The following is a 23,042-nucleotide window of genomic DNA, read 5'->3' on the forward strand; positions in this document are numbered from 1 at the left end:
GTGGCACGAGACTGCGGCAGGTTGCATAAGTTAAATTTGACTAGAGTGGTGGAACAAATGAAGAGGGAGTTTTGGAGATGGGGATGCATTCCCGCTGTCACTGGTGGGGAGGGTGCAGACTGTAAGGATGACAATCCTCCCTTGATTTCTGTTCATCTTCCAGTGCCTCCCGATCTTTATCCCACGGTCCTTCTTCAAAAGGACTGGTCTGGGCGGGGAAATCCCCGCGGGTGAAGAAGGTGATGCTTGAAAGGAGCCGCAGAGAGGGGGGATTGGCATTGCCGAGTCTGATCAACTACTACTGGGCGGCTAACATAGCCATGATAAGGAAGTGGATGGTGGGTACGGGGTCTATCTGGGAGCGAGTGGAGGCGGCTTCGTGCAGGGACACCAGTTTGGCAGCCCTGGTCACGGCTCCCCTACCGCTGTCGCCGGCCAGGTACTCCACCAGCCCAGTAGTGGGGGCGGCCCTGCGGATATGGGACCAGTGGAGGAGGCATGATGGGGGGGTGGGTGCGTCTGTCTGGGCTCCAATATGTGATAACCATCGATTCGCCCCCGGGAACATGGATGGAGGGTTTCGAACATGGCGGCGGGCGGGGGTGGGTAGGGTGGACGATATGTTCCTGGAGGGGAACTTTGCGAGTTTGAGGGGCTTGGAGGAGAAATTTGGGCTGATAAGAGGTAATGACTTTAGGTACTTACAGAAGCGGGACTTTCTACGCAGACAGGTCCCATCCTTCCCACGCCTCCCGCCAATAGGAATCCAGGACAGAATATTCTCGAGAGAAGGAGGAGGAGAGGGTAGAGTCTCGGATATCTACAAGGTGCTCATGAAGGGGGAAGAATCCCAGACGGAGGAACTGAAACTCAAATGGGAGGAAGAGCTTGGCGGGGAGATGGAGGACGGGCTGTGGGCGGAAGCACTGAGTAGGGTAAACTCAACCGCAACATGTGCCAGGCTCAGCCTGATTCAATTTAAGGTCGTTCACCGGGCCCACATGACGGTAGCTCGGATGACCAAATTCTTTGGGGTAGAGGACAAGGGACAAGTGCGCTAGATGCGCGGGGAGGACCAGCGAACCACGTTCACATGTTTTGGGCATGCACTAAGCTTAGAGGGTATTGGGAGGGATTTGCGGGGGTCATGTCCCGGATGCTGAAAACAAGGGTGGTGATGAGTCCAGGGATGGCAATTTTCGGGGTTTCGGAAGACCCGGGAGTCCAGGGGAGAAAGAGGCAGATGTTCTGGCCTTTGCTTCCCTAATAGCCCGGCGGTGAATACTGCTGTCATGTAGGGACTCAAAACCCCCAAAGACCGAACTATGGCTTTCAGACCTGTCAAGTTTTCTGGGTATGGAAAAAATTAAGTTCGCCTTGAGGGGATCTGTACTGGGGTTCGCCCGAAGGTGGCAACCATTCATCGACTTCTTCACAGTAGAGTGAACGTCAGTTGGGGGGGGGGGGGGGGTAGATTAGAGTAGAGTAGGAGGGATAAATAGGCGGGTAGTGTCTGGGGGAGGAGGAGCGGGCATGTGCAGTATGGTTTGATTGAAGTATTGGTTTTATATTGATGTTTGCACATTTCTGTTATCTGTAACTGTTTACAATGCCAAAAGATATCTCAATAAAATTGTTTGATAAAAAAAAACAACGTAACTCCTTCACCTCTTTTACCACCTTCCCTACTCTTACTGAAACATCTATACCTCGGAACTTCCAACAACCATTCCTGTCCCTGTTCTAACCATGTCTCCGTAATGGCCACAACATCGTAGTCCCAAGTACCAATCCATGCTCCAAGTTCACCTACCTTATTCCGAATGCTCCTTGCATTGAAGTAGACACACTTCAACCCACCTTTCTGTCTGTCGGTACACTCCTGCGACCTTGATACCCTCCTCAGTACCTCACTACTCTCAACACTGGATTCTGGACTACAGCTCATTTTCCCATCCCCCTGACAAATTAGTTTAAACCCCCCCGAAGAGCCGTAGCAAATTTCCCTCCCAAGATTTAGTGCCCCTCTGGTTCATGTGCAAACCGTCCTGTCTGTACAGGTCCCACCTTCCCCAGAATGTGCTCCAATTATCAACATAACTGAAACCCTCCCTCCTACACCATCCCTGCAGCCACGTGTTTATCTGCACTCTCTCCCTGTTCCTCACCTCACGAGCACGTGGCACCGGCAACAAACCAGAGATGACAACATGGTTTGTCCTGGCTCTCAGCTTCCACCCTAGTTCCCTAAATTCCTGTTTTTTCACATGGAGAGTTGTGAAGTTAGAGGACACACAAGCCGAGCTAATGACTGAAGCAGAGACCAGGTCAATATGTAGGAATAGGGTAGATAGATGACGGTTCAAGGAAGGTGAACTAAAGGGATAAGGAAACAGGGTGTGCACATCAGAGTAGGATACCTCACGTGTGTCGGATGAACACCAACATAAGCTGCTTGTCAGTGTTGCCATTTGGACAATTCAACTCAGTTTTCTTCTGGTCACTCTTGATATTGCTGAATATGCTTCCTGCAACCCGATTCTGGACATTTTTCTTAACTTAACCTTCCTTTTTTTTTTTTAAATTTAGATTACCCAATTATTTTTTTTGAAATTAAAGGGCAATTTAGCGTGGCCAATCCACCTACCCTGCACATCTTTTGGTTGTGGGGGTGAAACCCACAGGCACGGGGAGAATGTGCAAACTTCACACGGACAGTGATCCGGGGCCGGGATCGAACCTAGGTCCTCAGCACCGTAGGCAGAAGTGCCAACTACTGTGCCACCGTGCCGGCCACCCTTAACCTTTCTAAGTTAATGCTATTGTTAGTTCATGTTATGAATTTAATATTTCTGTTGCCCTACAAACTATCCAAAGGATAATCAATTCTTATTTAAGAAATCGTTGGCACAAAAGAAAAGTGGATTCACAGTGTAAGAATGTATTACTTACCCCATTTATAAAGCACACAGGCTCTGCACAAAATATACATGATATACTGCAGTCCCTGTGCCTGTGGAAATAACCCTAAATACACAGACCTGAAAAGCTCAACATACTCGGTACCATACCTCCTTTGGATTGTCATCTCCATTCCAATGCTGGCCGAGTGTAACATTACACAGCTGTCTTGTGCTCTGCAACAGGGTCTTCATTGAAAATTGCTGTTGGCCGCTCAAAATCTAGACAAACAACAAAGCAATAATCCCCAATTTCTCAAGAAAATACTAATAAAGCCAAAAGGGCACAGGAAGAAGTGGTTCAGGGAGATTACCAGTTCAGAGGCAGGGGAAGAAAACAGAATTCGGAAAGTACTTACATTTTGAGGGAATTACTGGTTCCCTTTTTGGGTCCCAGGATTCAGTTTGTTCAACACATTCATGACAACAGTTTACAGATGGAAAAAAGAAACATTGAAAAGGGCTATGCAAAGCTGAATTACCCAAAAACCTTTGGTTGGTGCTTCTGTTGAATCGAAGCAGCTTCCACAAGACCAGGTAACTAAAAATGATGCATCATTAAAAAATTGTCATCAAGATTTCTGGCATAAGCCATGCGACTGACGCTCCTTAAATTGTAGCAGATATTGAAAAGTCCCCTAAGTGCCTTTATTTCTTATCCAAAACAGAGATGGTCGGGGAGCTGCAGCGCAACTCAAAATCCAGTTTGTTGACCATTTGGATCACTTACCAATTTCAAGCAGATCCTTTGGCCCTTGCATGACACGGCTTCCAAGCTAGGCAGAAAAACAGCCTTTTGCAAAGTGACAACCGAAATTACTATGCAAAGCTACATCATGTATTTTGCACTCACACCCAGCAGCCATTTAAGTAGTTTAAATTACAACATGTCAATTGACATCACCCTCTTTTCCCATTAACTTCACTGTAGGTGCATCCCAGGGAATAGACAGTCCTCCTCCCAGGAATGGCAGGCATGAGGGCTGCACATAACTCCAGGCGAAGGTTTCCTGCTATGGCGTTGTTCACCCTCGGTCATTTCATAACAAAAAGCTAAAAATTACAATGTATTATTCTGCTGTGGTGGACTATGTTTAAATTGATCAATCACTTTAATGCTAGAGGTATCAGCCCATTACAGGCTGCTGTTGACAAATAGCCAGCGTTTTAAGACAGATTCCATATCTGGAAAAAATCTGGAGTGTGTTGTTTTTCATACTTATTTTTATTAAATCATGGGATGCGAGCTTCGCTGGCTATTCCCATCCCCAATTACCCTTGAGAAGGTGGTGCTCTGCCTTCTTGAACCGCTGCAGTCCCTGATGTGTAGGTACAGCCACAGTGCTGTTAGGAAGAGAGTACCAGGATTTTGATTCTGACAGTGAAGGAACGACAATATATTTCCAAGTCAGGGTGTTGAGTGACTTGGAGGGAAATATCCATGTGGTGGTATTCCCAAGTATCTACTGCCCTTGCACCTGACAAAGGATCTATTCTCCGAAAGCTAGTGATTCGAAACAAACCTGTTGGACTTTAACTAGACTAGAATGGCTTGAGGTTCATAAGGAGGAGGTGTTAGCAATTCTGGAAAGTGTGAAAATAGTTAAGTCCCCTGGGCCGGATGGGATTTATCCTAGGATTCTCTGGGAAGCTAGGGAGGAGATTGCTGAGCCTTTGGCTTGGATCTTTAAGTCATCTTTGTCTACAGGAATAGTGCCAGAAGACTGGAGTATAGCAAATGTTGTCCCCTTGTTCAAGAAGGGGAGTAGAGACAACCCCGGTAACTATAGACCAGTGAGCCTTACTTCTGTTGTGGGCAAAGTCTTGGAAAGGTTTATAAGAGATAGGATGAATAATCATCTGGAAAGGAATAATTTGATTAGAGATAGTCAACACGGTTTTGTGAAGGGTAGGTCGTGCCTCACAAACCTTATTGAGTTCTTTGAGAAGGTGACCAAACAGGTGGATGAGGATAAAGCAGTTGATGTGGTGTATATGGATTTCAGTAAAGCATTTGATAAGGTTCCCCACGGTAGGCTACTGCAGAAAATACGGAGGTACGGGATTCAGGGTGATTTCGCAGTTTGGATCAGAAATTGGCTAGCTGGAAGAGGACAAAGAGTGGTGGTTGATGGGAAATGTTCAGACTGGAGTCCAGTTACCAGTGCTGTACCACAAGGATCTGTTTTGGGGCCATTGCTGTTTGTCATTTTTATAAATGACCTGGAGGAGGGCGTAGAAGGATGGGTGAGTACATTTGCAGATGACACTAAAGTCGGTGGAGTTGTGGACAGTGCAGAAGGATGTTACAAGTTACAGAGAGGCATAGATAAGCTGCAACGCTGGGCTGAGAGGTGGCAAATGGAGTTGAATGCAGAAAAGTGTGAGGTGATTCATTTTGGAAGGAATAACAGGAAGACAGAGTATTAGGCTAATGGTAAGATTCTTGGTAGTGTGGATGAGCAGAGAGATCTCGGTGTCCATGTACATAGATCCCTGAAAGTTGCCACCCAAGTTGAGAGAGTTGTTAAGAAGGCGTACGGTGTGTTAGCTTTTATTGGTAGAGGGATTGAGTTTGGAGTCATGAGGTCATGTTGCAGCTGTACAAAACTCTGGTGCGGCCGCATTTGGAGTATTGCATGCAATTCTGGTCGCCACATTATAGGAAGGATGTGGAAGCATTGGAAAGGGTGCAGAGGAGATTTACCAGAAGGTTGCCTGGTATGGAGGGAAGATTTTATGAGGGAAGGCTGAGGGACTTGAGGCTGTTTTTGTTAGAGAGAAGATTAAGAGGTGACTTAATTGAGGCATACAAGATGATCAGAGGATTAGATAGAGTGGACAGTGCGAGCCTTTTTCCTCGGATGGTGATGTCTAGCACGAGGGGACATAGCTTTAAATTGAGGGGAGATAGATATAGGACAGATGTCAGAGGTAGGTTCTTTACTCAGAGAGTAGTAATGCCCTGCCTGCAACAGTAGTGGACTCGCCAACACTGTAAGGTTTTCGGGCAATTCGGCCCTTTTTGGACTGCCCAAGAATAAAACCCAGAGACTGTAAATTGGACACTTTTCAGCCAAGGGAACGTAACCAAATTTCCCAGCAGGCTTGGTCCGCTGAGCTGAGTAGGGGCATAGGTATTTACAAACCCCCCCCCAGGAGCTACAAGGAAGGAGCCAGACAACTAGATAAGATTAAAACACAGACAAAGGGGCACGGGAATACACAGGGGGCCTGCCTGCAAGCAGGACAATGGGATGGTCATAGCCCCATGCAGATGTAAATGACTTGGCCTCCACCAGAGCAGAATCCAATCAACACCCCATCAACATAGCAAGGTGAGAATAGCAGCGATCTCCGGAGCAGATGGAAGACTTTGAAAATCTTCACAAGAGAGCTTAACCTTGTTATCCCAAAAAGCAGACTGTCTGGGCTCAGTATATTGCGCTGGAAAAGCCCCTTGAAGATAAACGGTAGAAAAAAACAAGTTGGAGGCGGACCTGGGGGAGGTACTCCAATCTTGACAGAAGCCACCGGCAGGAACTCACTGGTCAGAGGGGGCGGAGTCGGCGCCAAATTCAAATCGGGACAGGTCTGCCTGGCTGGCAGGAGCGGAACTGCGAGGAGAACCCGGACGTCAACAGGTCTGACCGGCTCAAAGGGGGTGGGACCAGCGGGAACTTTAAACCTTACCAATTCAATGCAAAAGGGGCTGGCTGAACACAGGAAAAAGCCAGGTTAAACGGATATAAAAGGGGCTGTGTTGCGATTGAGGGTCTCTTGGCTTGACCTCTCCACCTTTGACTTGACCTCCTGCAGCCTGTGTCCGTAAGTACCCTGCAGCAGCTTGCGAAACTCCCTTGACCGTGGTTGAGGCTTTGGGGAAGGGGACTTGATTTGTGTTTTGTGCCATTGCTAAAACTGTGTAACAATAAGATTTTAACGTTGTGTCCGTTATAGTACTTCCTGAATAGACTTAGTTTGTGTTAGAGTTTAAGATTTTATTATAATTTCTTCTGTTTGATGATTTTGACCTTGGCTTTGCAATAAACCTCGATTTGCTGATAATTGGAGTCCTTTCAATTCTTCAATCTCTCACCAGTGATCTCTGACCAAGTCATTGTTAAGATATTCCTCACCTTAATTCCGGGGTCGAGAATCTAGGGTCATCTTGAACGATTCGAACCCGTTCACTCAGGACAGGCTGCTGGTTAGGTAATAAACAGCAGTGTCCTATTCTCTCTCTTGGGAAAGCTACTCCAGCGAAGTAGGAACCGGGTGGGTGTTGCTCCACCGGCAAGAGAGAGAATCACCTGGGCATTGGTGGGGGTCTGGATATCTGTGAGATATAAGCCTCAGGCTTCCGGTTAGGGATAAATGGCAGGCTTGATTCAGTGCTCTCTTCCGTGGAGGTGTCCCAGTGCGGCATCCCCTGGTCTCTGAAGTTTCAGTGCCAGCTGGAGAGAGACACACACAGATACTCAAACCCCAGATATCGGCCCAGTAGTGGAGTAGCAGAGATGGAACCCTCTACAATGGCGACCACGGCAGGACCCCGGTGGTTTGGAGTATGTGACTTGGCAGAGGGGGTGAGGGAACGAAGTAAAATGGAGGAGAGAATCTCCTCGTATATGTGGCAAAAGGTCAACCTCACCAAACCTTGGGTCTCAGAATTAATCAATGCGGAGCGACCAGTAATGGCGGCGGCCGCATGGACAGAAAGTAAGGCGCACAAAAGGCACTTGGAGAAGGCAGTGTGGCTGGTCTGCTTGTCCCAGCAGGTAGCCAAAACAGAGCGAAGGGTGGAAGAATTAGAGCAGGAGTTGGGAGAAGTTAGGGCCAGCGCAGGGGACAGCGCTAGCGCTAGCGCAGCGGAACGACTGCGGGAGAAATTGGCAGAAATTAAACAGGGCAGCCTACAGGAAAGCGAGTCTAACCGGTGCGAGAAGGAATATCTCCACTGCCAGATAGTGGAGGGTAAGGCAAAGGAATGGAGGCTCCAGGAACTCTATGCTCAGAGTACAGAGCAGTGTAGGAAGCTGGAGGGGAAGTGCCGGGACATCCAGGCAGCGTACCGAGTGGCTCGCGAGGAAGTAGGGGACTGTGCTCTCGGGCCGTGCCAGGGATAACGGAGTTGGAGGAGACCTTGTCCAAGGTCAGGGGACAGGTACACCTGGTAGGTCCAGGGGGGTTCCCAAGGGGCAAGGTGCTCCTCGCAGCGGATGATTCCCCAAAGGCCAAGGGGAATAGACCGCCTCCTGAGGCGCCGGGATTGTGTCTGGGTCGGCAGGGGGGGGGGATCGGACTGCACGTTCAGGGGCAAGTCCAGGGGGGGTCAGCAGGGTACCCCCAGCTGGCAGCGTGCCCGCCTGGTTTCGTATGTGGGTCCCCATGGGATGGGGACAGACCGCTGCCTGGGGTGCCGGTGATGGGGCCGGGTCAGCAGGTAGGGTTCGGACCGCCCGGTCAGGGGCAGGTCCAAGGGGGGTCAGTGGTGTATCCCCAGATAGCGGCGTCTCCTATATGGGTAGTTAGCCCGGGGACAGGGGGGCTACCCAACGGGGCAGGAGAGCTGGATGCCGGGGAGGCGGAGGAGCAGGAACCCCAGGTAGGGCAGATGTGCCCTGTCAGGCAGAGAAGGTATGGTCCAAGTCATTGTTAAGATATTCCTCACCTTAATTCCGGGGTCGAGAATCTAGGGTCATCTTGAACGATTCGAACCCGTTCACTCAGGACAGGCTGCTGGTTAGGTAATAAACAGCAGTGTCCTATTCTCTCTCTTGGGAAAGCTACTCCAGCGAAGTAGGAACCGGGTGGGTGTTGCACCACCGGCAAGAGAGAGAATCACCTGGGCATTGGTGGGGGTCTGGATATCTGTGTGATATAAGCCTCAGGCTTCCGGTTAGGGATAAACGGCAGGCTTGATTCAGTGCTCTCTTCCGTGGAGGTGTCCCAGTGCGGCATCCCCTGGTCTCTGAAGTTTCAGTGCCAGCTGGAGAGAGACACACACAGATACTCAAACCCCAGATATCGGCCCAGTAGTGGAGTAGCAGAGATGGAACCCTCTACAACACGAAGGGCATTCAAATGGTCATTGGATAGACATATGGACGATAAGGGAATAGTGTAGATGGGCTTTAGAGTGGTTTCACAGGTCGGCGCAACATCGAGGGCCGAAGAGCCTGTACTGCGCTGTAATGTTCTATGTTCTATGGTGTTGAAAGATTTCTTACTATGCCCACCCCAGTCCAATGCCGGCATCTCCACATCTTGTTCTTCTAGATGGCAGAACTTGGAAGGTGTTGCCTAAGGAGTCTTGGTGAGTTCCTGCACTGCATCTAGTAGATGGTACACACTGCTGCCACTGTGCATCAGTGGTGGAGGGAGTGAATGTTTGTGGAAGGGGTGTCAAACAAGTAGGCTTTGTCCTGGATGCAGCACGGTAGCATTGTGGTTAGCACAATTGCTTCACAGCTCCAGGGTCCCAGGTTCAATTCCGGCTTGGGTCACTGTCTGTGCGGAGTCTGCACATCCTCCCCATGTGTGCGTGGGCTTCCTCCGGGTGCTCCGGTTTCCCCTCACAGTCCAAAGATGCAACATTGAAAGGGCACTCATCTTTCATTTCATTTCTATTATTTTATCCCTCTCTTCCCTCCGTATGGGTCTGCCTTGTTTGCGATTATGTGTAAGGGATGGAGGGGTAGTCGATTAGCTGGCTGATGTTCTGTTATAATTACTGCATGTTTCAACTATTTTCCTGTTATAAATAAAGTTAATGTGTTTAATTTACGAACCTGGTGGCTGTAACGTATTGAGCAGTCATGGGGCCAAAGATTCTGCAAATGATATACAAACTATTGGGTTAATTCACTTGTATTAGGACTCCAGGTTCTGTGGGGTTGGAATCAACAGTGCACTAGCCAGAGTGTCAGCAAAAGTAGTCAAACGGAAGCACTTGATTCAGTGGGTGATTCTTTGGTCTACTTGTGCTGGGAATAGGGATGAAATGCTACAGGGAGGTAGGGGAGAAATCCTCGGCTGTTGCAGCACTGAGAAAGGTTCAAGGAGCAGAGAATGTTTAAGGATGAGTTACATCAGAACTTCAGGGCCCATGCGGTTTGCTACTGTTTGGAGGGTAATACTGTAGTCTGGATCATTGGATCATGGAGAATGAGTTGGGGGGGGGGGGCGGGGAAAGAGAGGTAGAACAATAGAGAAGCACTGAAGGACCAGGTGGGTGGGGGTGAGATGCTTGGGTGTTAGCAGCATTTGTTTTTTGGGTTATGACAGTGCTGCAACAGTAGTGATGAAGTATGACCTAGGAATAACAGTGACTGAATACTGGGATGTGGTCCTACATTCAAGTGGAAAATTCACGTGTAAGAGAACCCGGAAGCAGCTACCAGGTCATGGCAGGAATGGGGGAGGGGGGAATTTGGTCAGGGACTCGGCGGGGCTAAACAGGGCGTTCAGGGACTTTTACAGTAGACTCTATCGCTCGGAACCCCCCACGGGGCCCGAGGGGATGAGACGCTTTTTGGACGGACTGACCTTCCCAAGGGTGGGCAGGGAGCTGGTGGATGAGCTGGGGACCCCGACTAGGGCCGAAGAAATAGTTGAGGGCTTGAAGGCAATGCTGTCAGGTAAAGCCCCGGGGCCGGACGGGTATCCGGTGGAATTCTACAAGACATTCTCGGGGATATTCGGGCCGTTGCTGGTCAATGTTTTTAATGAGGCGAGGGATAGAGGGGTGCTGCCCCCGACAATGTCACAGGCCACTATTTCGTTAATATTGAAGCGGGACATGAACTCGGAGCTATGTGGGTCATATAGGCCGATCTCACTGCTTAATGTGGGCGCCAAGCTGCTGGCCAAAGTTTTGGCCTCCAGGATTGAAGATTGTGTGCCGGATGTGATTATGGAGGATCAAACCGGGTTTGTCAAGGGCAGGCAGTTGGTTGCCAATATAAGAAGGCTGCTCAACGTGATTATGATGCCCCCGGAGAGCAGGGAGGTTGAGGTAGTTGTGGCCATTGATGCGGAGAAGGCGTTCGACCGGGTGGAGTGGGATTATCTATGGGAGGTGTTGGGGTGATTTGGGTTCGGTAGGGGCTTTATCGACTGGGTTAGGCTGTTGTACCAGGCCCCGGAGGCTAGTGTAAGGACGAATAGGACGATTTTAGACTGCACCAGGGAACAAGACAGGGATGCCCCCTCTCCCCACTGCTGTTTACGTTAGCTATAGAGCCGCTGGCAATTGCTCTGAGAGCTTCAAGGGGCTGGAAAGGGCTGGTTCTGGAGGGGGGGGGGGGGGGGGGGGGGGAGACGACGACATAGGGTCTCGCTGTACGCGACGACCTGCTCTTATATGTAGCAGATCCAGGGGCAGGGATGGGTGAAATCATGGCGACTTTGGGGGAAATTGGCCGGTTTTCGGGATATAAACTGAATACGACAAAGAGCGAGATGTTTGTAGTCCAGGCAAGGGGTCATGAGTGTCAGCTGGGGGAGTTATCATTTAGGTTAGTGGGGGACAGTTTTAGGTACTTAGGGATACAAGTGGCACGCGACTGGGGCTGGTTACACAAGTTGAACTTGTCCCGGTTGGTTGAGCAGATGCGGGGCGAGTTTCGGAGATGGGATGCGCTACCGCTGTTGCTGGCTGGGAGGGTGCAGGTGGTTAAGATGACGGTTCTACCGAGATTTTTATTTGCATTCTAATGCCTCCCAATTTTCATCCCGATGTCCTTTTTTAAGAGGGTTAACAAAATCATTCTGGGCTTTGTCTGGGCGGGTAAGTCCCCGCGAGTGAAGAAGGTGATGCTCGAGAGGAATCGGGGCTTGCCCTGCCAAATTTCAGTAATTACTACTGGGCGGCCAACATCGCTATGATAAGGAAGTGGGTGGTGGGGGCAGGGTCGGTTTGGGAGCGGATGGAGGCAGCTTCATGTAGGGGCACCAGCTTGGGGGGGGCGTTGATAACGGCACCTCTGCCGTTCCCGCCGGTGAGATACTCCACCAGCCCCGTGGTGGTGGCGGCCTTGAGGATCTGGGGTCAGTGGAGGAGGTACGTTGGAGCAGTGGGAGCATCGGTTTGGTCCCCAATATGTGACAACCACCGGTTTGCTCCAGGAAGCTTGGATGGGGGGTTTAGAGTATGGTGAAGGGCGGGAATTGAGAGGGTGGGGGACCTGTTCCTGGAAGGGAGCTTCCCTAGCTTGAGGGCGCTGGAGGAGAAGTTCGGGTTGGCAAGAGGGAATGAATTCAGATATTTACTGATGCGGGACTTCCTGCGCAGGCAGGTGTCATCCTTCCCACTCCTGCCACTAAGGGGGATCCAGGATAGGGTAGTGTCCAGGGGATGGGTGGGAGAGGGGAGCGTCTCGGGCATTTACAAAGAATTTATGGGGGCGGAGGAGACGCAGACCGAGGAGCGGAAGCATAAGTGGGAGGAGGAGCTTGGGGGTGAGGTGGAGGATGGCTTATGGGCGGACGCGTTGAGCAGAGTCAAAGCAACCGCTGCAAGCGCAAGGCTCAGCTTGATCAATTCAAGGTGGTCCACCGGGCCCACATGACAGTGGCCCGAATAAATCGATTCTTTGGGATAGAGGACAGGTGTGTAAAATGTGCGGGCGGACCAGCGAACCATGTCCACATGTTCTGGGCTTGTCCAAAACTTAGGGGATATTGGCAGGGGTTTGCGGACGTTATGTCCAGAGTATTGAAAACAAGGGTGGCAATGAGTCCAGAGGTGGCGATTCTTGGGGTGTCGGAAGATCCGGGAGTCCAGGAGGAGCGAGAGGCAGCTGTTCTGGCCTTTGCCTCCCTGGTAGCCCGGAGACAGATATTATTAGCTTGGAGGGACTCAAAGCCCCCGAAGTCGGAGACCTGAATAACCAACATGGCAAGGTTTCTCGGCCTAGAGAAGATTAAGTTCGCCTTGAGAGGGTCATTGTTCGGGTTCGCCCGAAGGTGGCAACCATTCATCGACTTCTTCATGGAGAATTAATCACGGTTGCTGTTTGTAATGCCAAAAATACCTCATTAAAATTGTTTAAAGGAATGGGGGAGAGAATTTCAGATGTGGTATTACTGAAAGCAATCTTCAGGTCTGGGCGGAGTAAGATGGGCTCTGGAGTCTGGAACCATGGAGATGTTCTTTTGATGTTAGAACATTATATGAGAGTCCAGAAGTGCTTACGGAATGGACAAACACTGTGCCATTTCGGAGATTTTAGTTAGGAGCAATGGAGTGGAAGCATTGAAGAGTGAGGACAGGGGCAGGGGTACAGGATACTGATTCAGCAGCTGGGAGGAGATCAAATGTATTTGTAGCATAGATAAAATGGGTCAGGGTTGGTCAGTGTTCATGGGTTGGTCAGGGTCGGTCAGTGTTCATGGGTGGGACAGGGTCAGTGTTAATGGGTGGGACAGGATCGGTCAGTGTTCATGGGTGGGACAGGGTCAGTGTTAATGGGTGGGACAGGGTCGGTCAGTGTTCATGGGTGGGACTGGGTCAGTGTTAATGGGTGGGACAGGGTCGGTCAGTGTTCATGGGTGGGACAGGGTCAGTGTTAATGGGTGGGACAGGGTCGGTCAGTGATCATGGGTGGGTCAGGGACGGTCAGTGTTCATGGGTGGGTCAGGGTTGGTCAGTGTTCATGGGTAGGTCAGGGTTGGTCCGTGTTCATGGGTGGGGCAGGGTCAGTGTTCATAGGTGGGTCAGTGTTCATTGGTGGGTCAGTGTTCATGGGTGGGTCAGGGTCAGTGTCCGTGGGTGGGACAGGGTCAGTGTTCATTGGTGGGTTCAGTGTTCATGGGTGGGTCAGGGTCGGTCAATGTTCATGGCTGTGACGTCAGTGTTCATGGTTGGGACAGGGTCAGTGTTCATGGGTGGGTCAGGGTAGGTCAGTGTTCATGGGTGGGACAGGGCCAGTGTTCATGGGCGGGACAGGGTCGGTCAGTATTCATGGACGGTCAGGGCCGGTCAGTGTTGTTCATGGACGGGTCAGGGCCGGTCCGTGTTCATGGGTGGGTCAGGGTCGGTCAGTGTTCATGGGTAGATCAGGGTCGGTCAATGTTCATGGGTGGGACAAGGTCAGTATCCATTGACGGTCAGGGCCGGTCAGTGTGGTTCATGGACGGGTCAGGGCCGGTCAGTGTTCATGGGTGGGTCAGGGCCAGTGTTCATGGGTGGGTCAGGGCCAGTGTTCATGGGTGGGTCAGGGTCAGTGTTCATGGGTGGGTCAGGGTCAGTGTTCATGGGTGGGTCAGGGTCAGTGTTCATGGGTGGGTCAGGGCCAGTGTTCATGGGTGGGTCAGGGCCAGTGTTCATGGGTGGGTCAAGGCCAGTGTTCATGGGTGGGTCAGGGCCAGTGTTCATGGGTGGGACAGGGTCCGTGTTCATGGGTGGGTCAGGGTCAGTGTTCATGGGTGGGTCAGGGTGGTCAGTGTTCATGGGTGGGACAGGGTCCGTGTTCATGGGTGGGTCAGGGCCAGTGTTCATGGGTGGGACAGGGTCAGTGTTCATGGGTGGGACAGGGTCAGTGTTCATGGGTGGGTCAGGGTCAGTGTGCATGAGTGGATCAGGGTCAGTGTTCATTGGTGGGTCAGGGCCAGTGTTCATGGGTGGGTCAGGGCCAGCGTTCATGGGTGGGTCAGGGTCGGTCAGTGTTCACGGGTGGGTCAGGGTCAGTGTTCATGGGTGGGACAGGGTCAGTGTTCATGGGTGGGTCAGGGACAGTGTTCATGGGTGGGTCAGGGACAGTGTTCATGGGTGGGTCAGGGTCAGTGTTCATGGGTGGGTCAGGGTCAGTGTTCATGGGTGGGCCAGGGTCAGTGTTCATGGGTGGGCCAGGGTCAGTGTTCATGGGTGGGTCAGGGTCAGTGATAATGGCTGGAGAAAAGAACAATGGCCCTGTAAGAATAAGAGAGGATGCATCAATGGAGTATCGTCTGCTGTACCGCACCCCCCCCCCCCCCCCCCCCCCCCACCTTCACATGATGACATGGAAACTAACTTCTCACTTCCTCTGGTTCAGTGGTTAAAAATAATTTCCATTTGTGAAATAGGAACAAAAAACCAGACCTCAGAAGGTGAAACAATAACCTCAGAGGTGTAAGAACTCCACCCTGTAGCTGGCAAAAACTTTCTTCACAATCCATCTGGTTGCACAAGAATCCCATTTTGCACACACTCCATCTGTCGGAATGGGCAGTGTTTACTTCAAGTATCATTGGATGATCCAGTTTCAGTGCTGAAGCATCCATAGATGTCTAACAGCGCTGCCTTCCATTGAACAAGCTTACATCTGTCAATCACCATTCACTCCCTCAGAATGTCGACATGAGCTTCAGAACATTGTGAAATGTAATCACGGCTATTGGAAAATGCAGCAGCCAATTTATTCCAAACAAGGTTCCACAAAACAACACATCTCATCTCTTTAGTGGTGTCAGTGTTTGAATAGTGCCATACATCCTCTTGCCTGAGGTGATAGACCGGGCCTAGATGTAACATCTCATCTGAAAGACAGTATCGCCAACTATACAGCATTCCTTCAGTACAACACTAAAAGGTCAGCCGAGATTATGGCGTTCAAATCCACGACTTCAGACTCAAAAGAAAAATTGTTACTACCAAGCCAAAGTTTTTTTTTTTAATGTTTTTTTTCTCCTTTTTCACATTTTCTTCAAAATTTATCCCCACCAATAAATTGTAAACAGTAACAGATATAATGTCAAATCCCTTATTAACAACAATCCCATCCTCCCACCAACCCCTACACAACAGCCCGCATGACAATATAAGCATCAAATTTTTAAAAAGGAATCAGGAATCGCCCATGGTCACCAATAACATAGAGTCCACCCCCCCCCCCCCCACACACTAATATTCAAGGCCATCCAATCCTCGAAAGTGTACAACGAATGACGCCCACGAATTGTAACCCCCCTCCCAGGCTCCTCTCCTCCACTTCCGCTCAAAAACACCTCACCCAGTATCAGTCCCTTCCCCCAACTTTTCACCCCGGCTAGGCTCATCGAAACCGGTTCTATCATGCTCTGATGGCCGCAGCCCCTCCCCCCACCTCACTCCCGTTCACCAGCCGGCTTAAACCAGCCAGTGTGGAGGCCCCCGCCCGATGTACAGTGCCGTCCTCACTCGGCCAAAGGCCGCCTGCCTCCTCACCAACTCCACCGTAAAGTCCTGGTATATGTGTAACACCAGCCCACTGCACCTCCTGCTTCTGCTCTGCCCAGCACAGGACCTTCTCCTTCACGCGGTACCTACGGAAACAAACAGTCACCACTCTTGACGGCTCACTCGTCCACGACCTATGAGCCCGATCCAGTTCGTATTGAGGGATCTTCCCTCTCCCCCAATAGCTCCGCTAACATCATGGCAAAATACTCCATTGGCCTCCAGCCTTCCACCCCTTCGGGCAGACCCACGATCCTCTGATTCTGCCGCCTGGATCTGTTTTCCAGGTCTTCCATTTTGGCTCGCAGACTCTTGTTGGTCTCTATTACCCTCTGCAGCTCCTTCCCATCGAGGTTGATCACTGTGCCGCAATAATGCCTCTTCCACTTCCTTCAGTGTCTCACCCTGCTCCCGCACCTCAGCCGCTGCACTTGGTACCGCCGCCCTCACCAGGGCAATCACCTCCTCCACCAGCACTACCAATACCACCCCCATCTCCTTCCTCATCGCTTCCATGCGTTTTTGTGAACTGTTTTTAAAGTTCCACGACCATCGCCACGGTCATCCTTTCTGCCATGAGCAGTGCAGCCTCACCCGGCACCCCCGCCTTCCTTCCAGTTCCTGAGCCGACCTTTCCACTGTTGCTTGTTTTAGCCTTAGTTTAGTTTATTCTTATTCTGTCACCTTTGCTCATGAGTCGCCAGGTATCTTTCTGATACCGCCACGTGGTTCAAGTCCAAGTAATGATTAATAATGCAACACACCGCTTAGTAAGAGTTAAATCAACGATCATTTATTATATACAGCAATAAATACTTATACAATAATCCTACTTCTAGACTACTATCTACCACTAAAGGCCAATACTTAACTTTGGAAATGGCCCACCAGGTCAGGGAAACAAATGGTCTTTCGAATTGGGTCTCAGCCTGCGGGATTCAAAGCTGGTACAAGTCGATAGTCAGGAGCACCTATCTGGTAGCGATCGCTGGAGTAAGACTTATTGTTTTCTTTGTCGAAGGGTCTCAAAGGTTGCGAGCAGGAAGAGAAGGGTCGAGTTGAACTTGGCCCCTATTCTTATAGTCCCCATTGTCTTCCCGCCTCTCGAGGCGGACCTCGTACCTGGTTCCAAGTGATTGGACTTGGTCCCAATCACTTGGTTCGATATGCTCCAATAATGGGGCGATTCCTTGATCGGGGGGTGGTCGTTTACCTTTCTTTGTCTCAGCCCCTGCTGGCGCCGAAAGGTCTGGGTCGGCTTTCAATTGCTAATTTGTAGCAATTGTTCCCAGGGATGGCTGCTTAATATGCAGATGGCTGGGTTGTTGTGATGTTGATGGCTGCAGGTATCGGTCTGGACCGACTTCCCCAGAGGCGGATACACTGTTTTACCTGCAGCTGTCCGTTTGAGTCCTGTTGGCTGATTTTCCCATCAGCCTCTTTCGTTCGCCATTTTAGATCGGGGTTTGACCATTCTAATCGGGAATCGGCCATTTTAGGTGGCTACACCACCCACCGGCGGACCTTCATTAGCCCCCTTTTTCACAGCTGTTTTTCTTTGAGATTTGGACATCTCTCTTCTCTATGCCTTCCCACCCTTGTTTAATCAAAAGTTGCTCCTGGGACGGGCATCAAAAGTCCAAAAAATCTATTCTCGGGCGGCAGCCTTCCAACGGGTGGCTTCCTCCTACCCGCCGCCACCGGAAGTCCACTACCAAGCCAAAGTTGATACGTACTCCCAACTGCGCACAATGACTGAGCACGAGCTAAACACAAACTGCAAACTTTACAATAATTTGATTGAAGTAGTTGAACAGTGAAAGGATTGATCTACCAAATTGGCAAAATGGCACAGATACCATCTCGGTCAATACCTTTGATGTATCCACTGAACACTTGACTAGCCATATGAATACTGTGGCTATAAGAGCAGGCAACACGCAAGAAGCTCAACACCATCCAGGACAAAGCAGCCCACTTGATTATATCCCCATTCAATCCCTCCACCACCGCCGTACAGTGGTAGCAGTGTGTACCATCTACAAGATGCACAGTTGGAACTAACCAAGGCTCCTTATGCAACACCATCCAAACCCACAACCAGAACCATCACCACCTGGAAAGCCAAGAGCACCAGATACCTGAAACACCACCAGTTGGAAGTTCTCCTCCAAGCCACCAACATCCAGACTTGAAAATAAATTCAGACCTCTTCATTCACCTGAGGAAGGAGCAGCGCTCCGAAAGCTAGTGACATCGAAACAAACCTGTTAGACTTTAACCTGGTGTTGTAAGACTTCGTACTGTGCTCACCCCAGTCCAACGCCGGCATCTCCACATCATGAAAATAAATTGCCATTGTTAGGGAAATAAAGGTAGTTTAAAGAGATTCAGATTTGTGTTGGCAAACATTAGAAATAAGGTATAGTTTTAAGTGCATTTAATATAATGTTTCGGCGCCTGGAAGGGTAAAACCTATAGTTTTTTTTTTCTATTTTTTAATAAATTTAGAGATTCTAATGAATTTTTCAAATTAAGGGGAAATTTAGCGTGGCCAATCCACCAACCCTGCACATCTTTTAGGTTGTGGGGGCGAAACCCACGCAAACACGGGAAGAATCTGCAAACTCCACACGGACAGTGACCCAGAGCCAGGATCGAACCTGGGACCTCGCGCCGTGAAGCAGCAATGCTAACCACTGCGCCACCATGCTGCCCTAAAACATATAGTTAGGTTCATGCTGGATAAAAGTGTTTGTATGTTTGGGGGGTGTGTTAAGTTCCAACTATGCTTCTATTGTGCTTAGAGAGGGCTACAGCATGAAGAATAAATAAACCAGCAATGGTTGCTCAGCAACTGGGGCCTTGTAAGGTAGATAAGCTTTTAAATTTTAGTTTAGCTAATTTGATTGCAATTCATAGAATCATAGAAGTTTACAGCATGGAAACAGGCCCTTCGGCCCAACCAGTCCATGCCGCCCAGTTTTTACCATTAAGCTAGTCCCAGTTGCCCGCACTTGGCCCATAACCCTCTATACCCATCTTACCCATGTAACTATCTAAATGCTTTTTGAAAGACACAATTGTACCCGCCTCTACTACTACCTCTGGCAGCCCATTCCAGACACTCACTACCCTCTGAGTAAAGAAATTGCCCCTCTGGGCCCTTCTGAATCTCTCCCCTCTCACCTTAAACCTATGCCCTCTAGTTTTAGACTCCCCTACCTTTGGGAAAAGATGTTGACTATCTACCTTATCTATGCCCCTCATTATTTTATAGACCTCTATAAGATCACCCCTAAGCCTCCTACGCTCCAGGGAAAAAAGTCCCAGTCTATCCAGCCTCTCCTTATAACTCAAACCATCAAGTCCCGGCAACATCCTAGTAAATCTTTTCTGCACTCTTTCTAATTTAATAATATCCTTTCTATAATAGGGTGACCAGAACTGCACACAGTATTCCAAGTGTGGCCGTACCAATGTCTTGTACAACTTCAACAAGACGTCCCAACTCCTATATTCAATGTTCTGACCAATGAAACCAAGCATGCCGAATGCCTTCTTCACCACCCTGTCCACCTGCGACTCCACCTTCAAGGAGCTATGAACCTGTACTCCTAGATCTCTTTGTTCTATAACTCTCCCCAACGCCATACCATTAACTGAGTAGGTCCTGGCCTGATTCGATCTGCCAAAATGCATCACCTCACATTTATCTAAATTAAACTCCATCTGCCATTCGTCGGCCCACTGGCCTAATTGATCAAGATCCCGTTGCAATCCTAGATAACCTTCTTCACTATCCACTGTGCCACCAATCTTGGTGTCATCTGCAAACTTACTAACCATGCCTCCTAAATTCTCATCCAAATCATTAATATAAATCACAAATAACAGTGGACCCAGCACCGATCCCTGAGGCACACCACTGGTCACAGGCCTCCAGTTTGAAAAACAACCCTCTACAACCACCCTCTGCCTTCTGTCGTCCAGCCAATTTTGAATCCAATTGGCAACCTCACCCTGGATCCCGTGAGCTTTAACCTTCTGCAACAACCTACCATGCGGTACCTTGTCAAAGGCTTTGCTAAAGTCCATTTAGACAACGTCTACTGCACTGCCCTCATCTACCTTCTTGGTCACTCCCTCAAAAAACTCAATCAAATTTGTGAGACATGATTTTCCACGCACAAAGCCATGCTGACTGCCCCAAATCAGTCCTTGCCTCTCTAAATTCTTGTAGATCCTGTCTCTCAGAATACCTTCTAGCAACCTACCTACTACAGACGTTAGGCTCACCGGTCTGTAGTTCCCAGGCTTTTCCCTGCTGCCCTTCTTAAACAAGGGCACAACATTCGCCACTCTCCAATCTTCAGGCACCTCACCTGTGGCTGCCGATGATTCAAATATCTCGGTTAGGGGACCCGCAATTTCCTCCCTAGCCTCCCACAACATCCTGGGATACATTTCATCAGGTCCCGGGGATTTATCTACCTTGATGCGCTTTAAGACTTCCAGCACCTCCTCCTCTGTAATATGCACACTTCTCAAGACATCACTATTTATTTCCCTTAGTTTCCTAACATCCATGCCTTTCTCCACCGTGAATACCGATGAGAAATATTCATTCAGGATCTCACCCAACTCTTGTGGCTCTGCACATAGATGCCCTTGTTGATCCTTAAGAGGCCCTACTCTGTCCCTAGTTACTCTTTTCCCCTTTATGTATCTGTAGAATCTCTTTGGATTCTCCCTTGCATTATTTGCCAAAGCAATTTCATGTCCCCTTTTTGCCCTCCTGATTTCCCTCTTAACTCTATTTCGACAATCTCTATACTCTTCAAGGGATCTACTTGATCCCAGTTGCTTATGGACGTCATATGCCTCCTTCTTCTTTTTGACCAGAGTCTCAATATCTCGAGTCATCCAGGGTTCCCTACTTCTACCAGCCTTGCCCTTCACTCTAAAGGGAATGTGCTTACCCTGCACCCTGGTTAACACCTTTTTAAAAGCCTCCCATTTACCAGCCGTCCCTTTGTCTGCCAATAGTCTCCCCCAATCTACCTCTGCAAGTTCCTGTCTGATACCATCAAAATTGGCCTTGCCCCAATTAAGAATTTTAACTCTTGGGCCAGACCTATCATTCTCCATAGCTATCTTAAAACTAATGGAATTATGGTCACTTGTCCCAAAGTGATCCCTCACTAGCACTTCTGTCACTTGCCCTTCCTTATTTCCCAAGACGAGGTCAAGTTTTGCCCCCTCTCTAGTCGGTCCATCCACATACTGAATGAGAAATTCCTCCTGAATACACTCAACAAATTTCCCTCCATCCAAGCCCCTAATGCTATGGCTGTCCCAGTCAATGTTGGGAAAGTTAAAGTCCCCTACTACTACCACCCTATTATTCTTGCAGCTATCTGTAATCTCCTTACATATTTGCTCCTCAATTTCCCGCTGACTATTTGGGGGCCTGTAGTACAGTCCTACCAAGGTGATCTCTCCCTTCTTATTTTTCAGTTCCACCCATATAGACTCAGTGGGCGAACCCTCGGATATATCCCCTCTAAGTACTGCTGTGATGTTCTCCCTAATCAAAAACGCCACTCCCCCTCCTCTCTTACCTCCTGTTCTATCCTTTCTATAGCATCTGTACCCCGGAACATTGAGCTGCCAGTCCTGCCCCTCCCTTAGCCATGTTTCAGTCATAGCTATAATATCCCAGTCCCATGTGCCCGTCCATGCCCTGAGTTCATCCGCTTTGCCCGTCAGGCCCCTTGCATTGAAATAAATGCAGTTTAATGTAGACCTTCCTTGCTCTCTGCCCTGCTTTCTCTGGTCATGCTTTACACACTCTCCCTTCCTGCCTTTTGTTTCTGTCCCCACTGACTTCCTACATCGGTTCCCATCCCCCTGGCACATTAGTTTAAATGTTGAAGATAGATAGTAAGAGAGAAGGCAGCTCTCACAGCTCTGCTAGAAGCAGTTTGTTTTAGAAGGCTAAAGAATGTCTCTCCCAGCCTTGCTAGACAAAAAGAATAATGGTTAAGAAAACTGATGCCAAAAATCTAAAGCTCAGCTAGTTAAGGAAACTAGAGAAATGAAGTGTCCAAGAAATCTGGAATTAAGTGAACAGAGATCAAGATATGGTTCAGAAGAATTTCAAGAGTAAGCAAAGTGTTCTGAGTTAAAGACACAATTGCAGTAAGCCAGTTTAAAGTGGGGCAGTAGCCCTCAAAAGGTAAATCAAACGTCTGATGCCATTTTAATACAGCCTGGGAATCGAGAGTTAAAGCAATTGTGAGCAGTTTGCACAGCAGTCAAGGCAAAGAAATCCTAACGGGGTTGGTGTAAAATCCTGGACTGGATTCACTGTTAAAAATGGAATGGAGGTTTTGTTTAAAAGTGTCAATTGGAAAACCTTGTCTGGATTTCGGAATACAAATCGCTCGTGGAAAGCATTATTTTGAGAGAAAGTCTATTTTTGAGAGTGGAGTTTGCAAACTCTCATCTGATCATCTGGGGGGCGGATTTGGAGGAGAAATCCACAGACACTAACTTGGGTTCAAAGTGGTCAGTGTACTTGACCACAGTCATCTAGCGTGTTTAAAAAGGACTTTGTGCTAATGAGACCATTGAAGGTTAATAAGAACTTTGTAATCTGTGTTAATCATAAAACCTGGAATTGTTAAGCTAAGGGGGAGTAAAGGCGTATTGTATCATAATCCAATTTGTTCATGTTTCATAAAAAAAATATTTCTTTTTTAAAAAATGTTTATTAAAAAAAAACAACCAAAAACACAATCAAACAGATATGCACAATAGAAGAGAAAAAAAAATCAAAAACATACACACCTATTAACTTTTACACAAAAACT

At 49.0% G+C, this 23,042-nt stretch overlaps 1 protein-coding gene across 4 annotated transcripts in view; it reads right to left on the reverse strand.

The window, feature by feature from the left end:
- The window catches only part of akap11 (A kinase (PRKA) anchor protein 11), a 134,421-nt gene that overhangs the window by 82,912 nt on the left and 28,467 nt on the right, over nt 1-23,042 (reverse strand). For all 4 annotated transcript variants that reach the window (XM_072514374.1, XM_072514375.1, XM_072514372.1 and 1 more), the window contains exon 3: nt 3,072-3,182. In XM_072514374.1, coding sequence (XP_072370475.1) covers nt 3,072-3,182 — 111 coding nt within the window. The remainder of the gene's footprint in view (nt 1-3,071; nt 3,183-23,042) is intronic.

The sequence above is a fragment of the Scyliorhinus torazame genome, chromosome 8 (genome assembly GCF_047496885.1).
Source record: "Scyliorhinus torazame isolate Kashiwa2021f chromosome 8, sScyTor2.1, whole genome shotgun sequence".
In the NCBI taxonomy this organism is placed as follows: Eukaryota; Metazoa; Chordata; class Chondrichthyes; order Carcharhiniformes; family Scyliorhinidae; genus Scyliorhinus; species Scyliorhinus torazame.